Source organism: Euwallacea similis, chromosome 24 (genome assembly GCF_039881205.1).
Source record: "Euwallacea similis isolate ESF13 chromosome 24, ESF131.1, whole genome shotgun sequence".
NCBI classification, from domain to species: Eukaryota; Metazoa; Arthropoda; class Insecta; order Coleoptera; family Curculionidae; genus Euwallacea; species Euwallacea similis.
This window is the reverse complement of record NC_089632.1, coordinates 2,470,208-2,481,119: the sequence shown is the minus strand read 5'-3', so window position 1 is coordinate 2,481,119 and position 10,912 is coordinate 2,470,208. Positions and strand designations below refer to the sequence as shown.

At 33.6% G+C, this 10,912-nt stretch overlaps 2 protein-coding genes across 2 annotated transcripts in view; one reads left to right on the top strand and one right to left on the bottom strand.

Annotated features, from left to right (window-relative positions):
• The first annotated feature begins 362 nt into the window (after positions 1 to 362).
• SdhB (Succinate dehydrogenase, subunit B (iron-sulfur)) lies at positions 363 to 2,704 on the top strand. Its single transcript, XM_066401939.1, has 6 exons — positions 363 to 552; positions 614 to 933; positions 1,736 to 1,870; positions 1,961 to 2,135; positions 2,200 to 2,322; positions 2,385 to 2,704. The coding sequence occupies exons 1-6, from the start codon at positions 502 to 504 to the stop codon at positions 2,484 to 2,486; spliced, it is 906 nt and encodes a 301-aa protein (XP_066258036.1). The 5' UTR covers positions 363 to 501; the 3' UTR covers positions 2,487 to 2,704.
• A 316-nt stretch (positions 2,705 to 3,020) lies between these two features.
• The window catches only part of fng (Fringe glycosyltransferase), a 49,402-nt gene continuing 41,510 nt past the window's right edge, over positions 3,021 to 10,912 (bottom strand). Inside the window, exons 7-10 of the mRNA XM_066401938.1 lie at positions 9,852 to 9,922; positions 4,417 to 4,511; positions 4,281 to 4,363; positions 3,021 to 3,505 (exon numbers count right to left, since the gene is read on the bottom strand). Coding sequence (XP_066258035.1) covers positions 3,439 to 3,505; positions 4,281 to 4,363; positions 4,417 to 4,511; positions 9,852 to 9,922 — 316 coding nt within the window. The 3' untranslated portion in view covers positions 3,021 to 3,438. The remainder of the gene's footprint in view (positions 3,506 to 4,280; positions 4,364 to 4,416; positions 4,512 to 9,851; positions 9,923 to 10,912) is intronic.

Below are 10,912 nucleotides of genomic sequence, written 5' to 3'. Positions count from 1 at the left end.
TTTCTGAAGCGGGAAACAATTGTACTCAATTGTCAAAATATGCACTGTAGCCGCGTTCGGTAGGGCATCCTCCCGAGCACTCCTAACATAGTTCCATCTTACTCTAACTTGTTAGAAATGATGACGGAAAATGAAATAGAAGTTTATTCGTAGCATACAATCGGAGTGAGTGACTAAGAAAGTTTCAGTCGTAAAAAGGCAATAAAAAGTGGAAAGGGATGAGAATCCAACAACTGGCACCTCATCAGATCTAATAATTAAAGTTGCAGTTTATTAACAGTTACGAAACGATAGTTGCTTAATTTAATCCCAGTTAAGTATCTAATCACACCGATCTCAGCTGCTCAATCATAGATCCCCTCCACTCTCCCTCACTCCATTATTCCTGCAGTTAGCCTCGTCGCTGTCAGTGCATAGCAGAGGTCCTATTTCCAGATTTGTTATTATTTTGAAGTAAATCCGTTTAAATTAAGGCCAAAATCCTTTTCTACACTCTTGGAAATGGCTAAAGAAATGCAGCTAATAAAATTAATACGTGGAGGTTTTGTGCAGGTACCATAAAAAAAAAAAAATTCATTACATAACAGGCATTACAAAAAGACTTGTCTTATAGATTCGATGCGTTTCTTCTACTGCCTCAATAAATGCAGCAGCTGCGGCTGCTGCTAAGGCCCCAGAACCTCAAAAACAGAAAACACCAAAAATAAAAACTTTTTCGATTTATCGTTGGAATCCGGATAAACCTCAACAGAAGCCTTATATGCAGGAGTATAAAGTAGATCTCAGTCAGTGTGGTCCTATGATACTGGATGCACTGATAAAAATCAAGAACGAAGTGGATCCTACTTTAACATTCAGGAGGTCTTGCCGAGAGGGTATTTGTGGATCGTGTGCCATGAATATAGGAGGTGTTAATACTTTAGCATGTATTTGGTGAGTTTAAGACAAGATCTGCAGAAGACTGACAATGAATTCTCATTTGAATACCACAAGGTCGAATGAACTAACTTAATGCTAACTTTTTGTGCAATTTTAAGAATTTTTGGTGCTTTCTTAAGACCAACTCACTGTTTATGTATTTTATAGTCAGGAAAATATAAAAATATCTAATTATTTCCATTTGCCATTTCAAAAAGGAAGTAAATTAAATTGTCAAAAAGAATTTCAAGGAAGTCCCACTATTCCAGTTAAGTTTAAGAGATTTAAATGTCCTTGGAATGATTCAAACATTTGTATGCATTTTGAATGTGATTTATAATTCAGAATATTAAGTACTAGTAATTGACAATTATTATCTGATTTTTTTGCATAGAGGTTTGAGCAGTTTTAATATATAAAGCATGAAAATTTATGTCTTTCTAACATGGGAGGACGACGTTTGAAGTAAAAGTATAGTACAAAACCATTGTAAAATTTTCATCTAACCTAGTGTTAGGCAAAAAGCTTTTTAAACCTCTTAAAAATGACAGGCCAAATATAGTTCCCTTCAACATATCGATCAGAAATTTATTTTTTTTTAATAAGTTTTTGCCTGGATACTTTATAAATTGTCTTTTTCATACTTTGCATTCTGATTCCACGATTGAAAAAATATACTTTTTCGTCAGGAGATTAATATAGCATATAATATTCGTTCACCACCCTTATTATTTCTGTCAACCTACTTAGCTAATTCATTTTGCTAAGACTCAGTTTTTCTTTTCTAATAAATTTCTATCAGTATATTTTATTGTAGCAAAATCGACAGCAGTCTCAACAAGCAAACCAAGATTTATCCTTTACCCCACATGTATGTTGTGAAAGATTTGGTGCCAGATTTGACCAACTTTTATGATCAATACAAATCAATCGAGCCCTGGCTGCAAAGAAGGTAGATTTATTCACTAGAAGCTTTTACAAAGGCACTTTGCTTTATATTTAATTATATTCCTACTAAATATGCTGGATGATTTTATTGCAGTGACGCTGGCAAAAGCTCGAAGTCTAAAGAAGTGCAGCAATATTTGCAGAGTATTGATGATAGAGCCAAATTAGACGGTCTTTATGAATGCATTTTGTGTGCCTGTTGTTCAACCTCTTGCCCCAGTTACTGGTGGAATGGCGATAAATACTTAGGACCTGCGGTACTTATGCAAGTAAGTGCCTTACAGGTTTTTTGAATTAACGGTTACTAAGTTTACTTTTTATTGTTTTATACAGGCCTATCGTTGGATTATCGACTCCAGAGATGACGCTACTAATAAGAGATTGAACAAAATGAAAGATCCCTTCTCAGTATTTCGTTGCCACACCATCATGAATTGCACACGTACTTGTCCAAAGGTAAATTTATCCTAGAGTTATTCAGAACTATTATAATTTGCTTTACGTTTTATTATTTTTAGGGTTTAAACCCTGGTCGTGCAATCGCAGAAGTTAAAAAGTTACTAAGTGGGGTTGCAACCAAACCAAAGCCTCAACTGGATCCTGTAGCATTGCAGAAGTGATGAATCCACAATACAAAATTCAGGCCCGAATGTTTCTTTGTATCTTTATATGAGTAAACATAGTATGTTGTTAGAACAGTTATTATTTAAATTTTTGAATATTTCAATAATTGGTCAAACTTGACGGCGGTTTGAGTATAGAAAATTGCAGATTTATTGGCTAAAATTTTTGTGGAATCGATCGTGGGAGTGAAAGTTAATAAATTATTTTAAAAATTTGCCCCTTGATTGTATGGTCGAAAGAAGCGGAAGACAGAAAGGGAGTGCCTTCACGACGGCAGACCTTAGGAATGGGCCTGCCTAAGTTGAGTTACTGCAGTCTCGTCAAATGAATGCTGCGGAGGAGTATATTGGACACCTTAATCTCGTTGGGCAGTAGGATTGATTATCTTAACTTCTAATTGTTAATCACAAAATTCAGGTCTTTTCTAGCATAATTAGTGGAGCAATAATAATAGGAACGTAGTACATATGCATTGTCTGTCCTAATAACAACACATTTTTTGCTTCTGCGCAATTAATGAAAGTGGCACATTATACTTAAGTAATATATTTAATCATCTTCCTTAAATCTAAAATACATATCACAGATAACATTAATAAACAATATACCTACACTCTGAAGAGGTTCAACACGCTGACTAAGCAGCGCATGTTAAAATAAAATTTTTAAGATAATTCAAAAATACGTAAATTCTTGATTCAATCAAATTCAAATAAGGAAATCGGCTTAAATTGAACTAAAGCTACACGCACGACGCATTTAAGGCAACTGAGGTTTTCTTAATTTTTGATTGTATTAGTAGGCGCTGTGTATACATTTAAATATTAGGTATGTACCTAACCATTTGGTTGCTCTGCTGTTGCTTCTTAATCACCATTTCGCCAAACCTGAGACTAATCTTCTCATTAGCGAGTATTGCTCCACACTTAAAGTGCCGATCCACCGAAGTCACCTTTTCCTTTTGGTCTTGCAAAAGTTGAAACGGGGAAACAGGAAACAGTGTAATGACAAAAATCTGAATAAAAAAAATTCCATGAGTACCCTACCACTGAGTGCTCACGATCAACTTGAGTACTTATATTACTCTGTACAGCGTTATTTGATCTTATTGGAACTATTTATGTGAAGTATTGAATAATAAAACCATACAATGTGTTTCACTTAAGATGAATACAGTCTTATATTTTTCTTATTTTTAGAGGTAAAGAAATAATTTTTGGTACACTTATAGAGCTTCATAAACTGCATATTTTACAGCATTTAGCATACGCAAAATGTCGAGGCGTCGTCTGCTGCGATTAATGAGCAAAACGACTTTTTTAATATTTAGCATCGCGATAGAGATATCGAAAAAAGTTGTTTAGGATATTATTTTAAGCTTATATATCTATTTTCATCGAAAAATTCGAATTTTTAGTTTCTTAATTATATTGTGTAAATTTTTTTAAACTGGCTCGGGGATTTCCTTTAATTCTAATATTATAATTTTCTATGAAAATTGATATATAGGCTTGAAATAATGTTATAAATTACTTTTTAAAATAACTTTTCCCGATATCTCTAACTCGAAGTTAAATATTAAAAAAGTCACTTTGTTCATCAATCGCAGCAGACGACACCCCAACATTCTGCGTATGCTAAATGCTGTAAAATATGCAGTTTATGGAGCTCTATAAGTGTACCAAAAATTATTTCTTTACCCCTAAAAATAAGAAAAATATAAGAGTGTATGCATTTTATGTGGGACACACTGTATGTAGGTCTATACTATTTTGATATGGCTTACTTACCTGTTTTGATCGTATTTCTCATCGAATCCCTCGATTTTGACCACGTTCCATTCGTCTTTTAATTTTGCATAACTAAATGAAATCTTAAAGAAACAATATATATTTGCTTATCTAGGGAAAATCTTAAATATTCTACCTGATCTTCAATGAGTTCCCGTCTAATAAATTTCATCGGTTCCAGATGTGAATGGAATTCATCAACGACTGTCAAGGGTTTCTTCAGTAAATGCTCTGAAAAACAAAAATTTATTAGGTATATAATTTAAATTTGGATGGGAAGAATATGTTGAAAAAAAAAATGTCATTAGAGCTTTAAAATTGTTCTAAATGAATTCAGTATTTTTCATATTAAATACCTATACAGTATCCATTCCTAGAGGCCAACTATAGGGATCTTGATAATCAAAAAAGACATGAAGTCGGTAAAATTGGGACGAAGTTACCCAATTTGAAGCTCCAGAATGAGCCGTTTCAAAAAGAAAAATTATTGACCTTCGAAGGTATTGAAAAAAAACTGAAATTTTGGAAAAAGCTTTTTATTTTTCCTCAACTAATTTGACGCGTTAATTCAAAATGACTTACACTTTATCATTGCAAATTCTCTTCCATAACGTGACGATGTTATATTTGAAATCCAATGTTTTGTTTTTGGACACCCATCAATCTTGTTTTTTTCTTATGATCGCGATCTTGCATTTTCACGTTTTTGAATTCAGCTTTTTTTGCAGATTGATGGAAATATAAAAAATGCTATTTTTACAAGGAGCGCTTCGCAAATAACAAAATAAGGAATAAACAAATGAAAAAAACTATAAGAGATGCTCGAAAGGTTCGCCTTCTACTTCCAAACACAGCTCTATGCTTGATGTTAAATGTTGCATTGATCTTAAATCGTTCCTTCTTATTCTGACCCTTAAAGTTGTGATAATCTTCCTTCGCAGCTCATTAATATCGACCGGTACATATTTATGAATGAGGTCTTTCATAGTTGCCTATAAATAAAAATCTAATGGGGAAAGATCTGGTGAACGTGCGGGCCGACGTCTCCATTGTTTGAAATGACTCTATTGGGAAATAATTAGGCACTCTTTTAATGTTATGTGACGGAGTACCATCTTGTTGAAACTAAAGGCTATTCAAGCAGTTGAGGCAAATGTTGATATCGGTGCAATCCGTAAAGTAGGGTCTTTAAAAGTGTAAATATTCATCTTCAGTTAAGTTGCCTTCGTAACTATATGGGTAAATGATCGTATCGCCAAATAAACCAACCTATACATTTAGCTTGAAACGTGCTTGTGGCAGACGTCCTTGGTGTTCGTGTGGATTCTCAATCGACCAGATATGTTCATTATAACGAATGAATGTGCCTGAGTTGATAAACTTGCACTCATCAGTGACTATTATGTTGCAAAGAAAATTGAGATTTTTCTCCAAACAGTGCTTTGATATTCTTCCAAAACACTATTTCTCCATTTAGTATCTTCTGAAAGTAAGACTTGGGTGAAATGAATTTTAAATGGTTGATATTTGTTTTTTTTTTAAGATCTCTATGCAATGTCTAATAGATACGTTATTTTCCTGTGCTATAACTTATGTAGGGTGTTCCAAAAAAGTTGTTCAAAACTTAAGTTTATAGAGGGTATTGCGGCGAATAATTTTTGCATAGAAGTGTCTAGTCAAAAATGAGTCGTTTTGGCTTCCAAGTCTTTTATGTTTAAAAGACTTCGATATTAAACTTAAATGAATAGAATAAAAACAAACAAAATAAACACTTTTTTGTTTCCTTTGTTTCATTAAGGGCGTTTTTTAAAACGTTCCTTTGGAAATACAGAATAGATTGTAGTTCCAACATCACGGGGCACGAGCACATTTTGCCTGTACTGCACGGGAGCTTCTAAACCAATATTTTTATGGGCGATGGATCGAAAGAGGCGGACATATCAGGTGGCCGGCGCGAAATCTCTATTTAAGCCCGTTAGATTATTTTCCTCTGGGATTACATCAAGTTTTTGATGTATGAAACTCCTGTAGCCACACAAGAGGAATTGTTAGAGATAGTGATGGCAACCTTTTTTTTCGTGCGGTAAGATCCACACATCTTACCATTAAGTTGCTCGATTTAATGATTCAAAAAACAAATTTATGCAATCAGATTGGGGGTCGTCGTTTTGAATCTTTACTAATTTTTTTACGTTATTTTTAATAAAAATGAATTAAACGTGGAAGTCTTTCGGTGTCAAAGAGGTAACATTACCTTTTTGAAAAAAAAAACTCTGGAGTAAGAAGAGTTCATTTTTGATAAGGGATTTCTATGCAAAAATTGTTCACCGTAATATCATCTACAACTTCCTTAAGTTTAGTATAACCTTTTTGAAATATGTTCTATAATAATGAGAAACACCGTTTCTAGAGTTTCCACTTCAATACCAGTTGGCCCATGAATACGTTTTTTAAGCCTAAAAAATGCATTAAACTCAGTGAAATTTCTATGAAGGAATAGAAGATAATTTTAATCTGGTGATTGTATTTCTGGACATCGTTGTAGATACGTTTTAGCATGCGGCTCGTTGTAGATTGCAAGAATGAACATGTGATACATCATCGTTATCAGAAAAATAGCTGAATCATAAATTGAGAAAATTCAGAATAGCGCCCATAAGAAAAAACAAAATTCCAAAAACAAATACCCTGTATATACAAACAAAATCACGGCACGAGTTAAATAGAAAAATTAAAAAGAAGGAAACTCAGAGGTCTAATACGTAATCATTACAAAAGCGTTAAAACCAAAATGCCATTTACTTAAAACTGTTTAAAATGAATGTGATATGGACTTTTTAAAAATGAATTAAATTTTCATGTTTATACTATAATAAAATGTTCTGCGATAAAAAACCTTAAATAGGAACTCAAAGGTTTTTCCAAGACCATTTGAAAAATCGACGTGTTCCTCCTAGCATATGTTGAAGTAATTTTTTTTACCGTAGTATTACAAGAAAGAAAATATCTATTTGAGCAAATTTTTTCTACAAAGCTGATTTTTTTATCTAATTCTGTATTTGCTCAACTGAACGCTCAATGTGGACGGAATGCTCGCATCAATTTAACCCAATTGAGGTATCCAATGTAATTGGCGTTTCCTCAATTTAACAATGATGACTAGAAACCAACCGAACCAGTTCGGTTAATAGGAGATTTGGAAAAAACGAGAAATACAGTGAAACGATTCTAGGAATATTTTAGTTACGAGATGTTGCCGGTAATAAATATTTAGCTGTATTTGATTGGCATGATTCATCTAATTTAAATACAGGGTGTCCATTAAACATACGGAAAAAATTCAAAAGGTTATTCCCTGGACTACTCTAAGAATATTTTGTCATTTGATGATTTTTGAAAAGCCTCTTTGTTCCGAAGATATAGGATGAGAAAAACTTTATTACTAAATATTACATGTAAAGCTTCTTAATTGACAAGAACTGTTAAAAATCATTACCTCAAGTTAGGGTGTAAGAATTTAATCTTCTCCTCATCGACTGCCCAACTCTTTCAAAAACATTAGGGACGTTTTTTATTGAGTTGCCCCCAGCAATGATTCGATTTTTCAAATTTTCCACATTTCTCACAGGAGTATTATAAACTAATGACTTTAGATACCCCTATAGGAAATAATCCAGGGGGTTTAAGTCTGGGGACCGAGTAGGCCATAAGTGGTCCACTTCGACTACGACTCTTTTTACCGATGAAGCGAATTTCTTCTGAAATTCATTAATTGAGGTGGACCACACAATGACTACTTCACTTGCAGTAATCATTTTCAACAGTTTTTATAAAATAAGAAGTTTTACAAAATACAAAATAACAAAATGTTACTATTATCGAAAATTTTTCTCACCCTGTGTCTTCGGAACAAAGAGGCTTTTCAAAAATCATTAAAGGACAAAATATTCTTAGAATAGTCCAGGTAATAACCCTCTGAATTTTTGCCCTATCTTTAATGGACATTCTGTATATGTTGGAATAACATTATGAACATTTTTCATGGTTAATCAAAATATAGAAAGGCAACTTAACGAATTTACCACTACACAACCGCACCTTCGTTTTTCTATATTTCAAGTGCATATTTTTTACTTCTGCATTTCTTTCCCCGTATCCTAGTCCCAAATGGGATTTCCCGACCATTTGGTAGCGGCGGTAGTAGTAACCTCGTTCGATAGTGCTTCATCCCTAGATCGCTTTATCAGTTTACCTAACTTTAATACTATAATACTAAAACTCATGAACTACTAAATCTTCGACATATACATTACGACATACTTCCCAATTTTTATGTATAATACACCATTTGCCACTATTCGCTGCAAAAGACGCCATTACTAGACGTGTTTAATGAGTGTAAAGTATCTTTTTTCGCCTTTCCTTAAAACAGTTTAATAACAATCCAGCAATGACACGTATACCTAATGAATTAATGGGCTAGTTTTGCCATAACCCGCATTATTGTTTTATACCGGGTGTACCACTGAAAACTTTGCATCCGGTTTATTTTGAACTATTTTGATCAAAGCATTAGAAATTGCCGCGACACATGAATTTTATTTTAGAGGAGTACACACTTTAGTGTTGAATGCAGATTCACCAAAACAACCCCCCTTTGCGGGGGTGCATTCAATTTTAGGATCTCAAATGGCACTATAGGTCGAGTTATACCTCATTTGACAGGGTCTTTAATTTATTATCATCGTTTAATTTGTTTTCAATTTTAGAACCATCGAAATACATCGAAGTATGATGGATATATTGTATACATTGAAAATAATTGAAATTTTTTGAATTTTTCTTCAAATTGAATTACTGCTGAATAAACTCAAAAAATGGATGGTCGTAGATGAAAATTTGATGAATAGAAAGTGAGAAGGTTTTACACATAGCTACCTCAAACCTCACCCATTTGCCCAGTACCTACTTTAGAGTACCCAGCCCATTGTACCTACTTTAGAATTTGTGGATTATAGTAGTTTATTATTTAACAGGTAATCTAAAATTGAAAAAACCTATTTGCCGATAATCAGAATTAAAAACCCTTTTAAATAAGGAGTCACTCAACCTACAATGCCGTTTGAGATTCTACCCCTTTAGCATGTGTAACAATTCCTAGATGGATTCTATAACCTGAAAAAATGCAGGTGGTCCTATTTAAAAAAATTACACTTTATGACGCCCCGTTTTTTGGGACACCCTGTAGAGTTGGCACTAATTTTTAAATTTGCCTTCATTAGCCTCATATAGCATCCCATAATTGATTTTTTTTATGAAATCATAGATAAACTCATAGGAGCTCGAGGGGCTGTTAAATGGACACTCTGTATATTGTTTATTCGTAACAGCAAATTCGACAAAATTATTATTGGAGTTAAAGAAGAGAAACGCTGATCAAATTCTTACTGGTACTACCAATCCGTGAATCCGGAAAATAGGTGCGGTAATCAGTTAAAAATAGGCAGCTCGTATAAAATGAACTATTACGTGCTTTGTTAAAACTAAAACTACATGAATTTAAACACATACCAATAATGTAGCCCATCGTGACATCATCTGGAAGGCGAATCCTCTCTCCAATGCTGATAAATTTTCCGTCACTAAATGATTAAGAAAAAAGTCTGTAAATTAGATTCTTTGAGACTCAAACAAAAAAGGGAGTCAAGTAGGTATGGAATTCGATTAATAGCTGTAATATAGCAGACAACTAAAGGAAGTCCTGAGCTTCGAAACGGTTTCAAATCACTTTGTGTCATCGCTTATTGCTATCTAAAAACTTCGCGATTTATTTCTAATTATCCCCATAAATCCAGTTTGACGGCACTAAAAGTGACTGCCAGCGGCCACTAATGAGCATCTTTTTTGCAGGACTTCGCTACTTCCGAAAAACGGCTCATTAAGAAATACCGCGAGTTCAACTAATAAAGTTCTACGATATTTTACACAAAGTACCCTCGTTAAGGAAATCGGACTAAACCCTTCGGCATAGTTCGAATAATTCGCCAAGTAGATGTCGATTTAGTCGGTCAATTACAATGCCCAATTATTTGCCGAAATTCGAGGGTTATTCAGTTCTTCCAATTAGAGAATATTTGGGAGGGAATTTTTATTTTTTTGGCAGAAGAGAACCTCGTTTGTTACCGCATTTGATTATCCTTCGTTAAAATACCTTTGGGAATAACCAATGGGAAGAAAATCGAATACTTTTAATTTTTTTTTTTTGAGAAAAAAGTAAGAAATACTATAGAAAAACGAAGAGATACTGCAGGAGTCATTGAGAAACTGCGTATAAGAACTAGACACCCTGTGCCTGGAAATTGACACGAATCTTCGTTTCTCCTCTCACACACACCAAAAGCACAACAATTACAATTTTCTTAATGTACGTTTTATTAATAAAAACATTGTTTTGAATTAAATTTGGAATACAGCACAAAAAATACATAAAAATTGGATGGAATACAGGGTTCGCGTTTGGGAGCTGACACAATCCGCATATGGAAAATTATAAGTTTAATGTATATTTGTTTTGTGGAAAAAATCTGACATTGTAAAAATATTTTCAACGTGATATAACTTCCGGTTAAACC

Coding starts and splice junctions, on each gene's coding strand:
- SdhB (XM_066401939.1), top strand. CDS start 502: ATGGCTAAAGAAATGCAGCTAATAAAATTAATACGTGGAGGTTTTGTG. Junction 553..613: donor TACGTGGAGGTTTTGTGCAG/GTACCATAAAAA, acceptor CTTGTCTTATAG/ATTCGATGCGTTTCTTCTAC. Junction 2,323..2,384: donor GCACACGTACTTGTCCAAAG/GTAAATTTATCC, acceptor TATTATTTTTAG/GGTTTAAACCCTGGTCGTGC.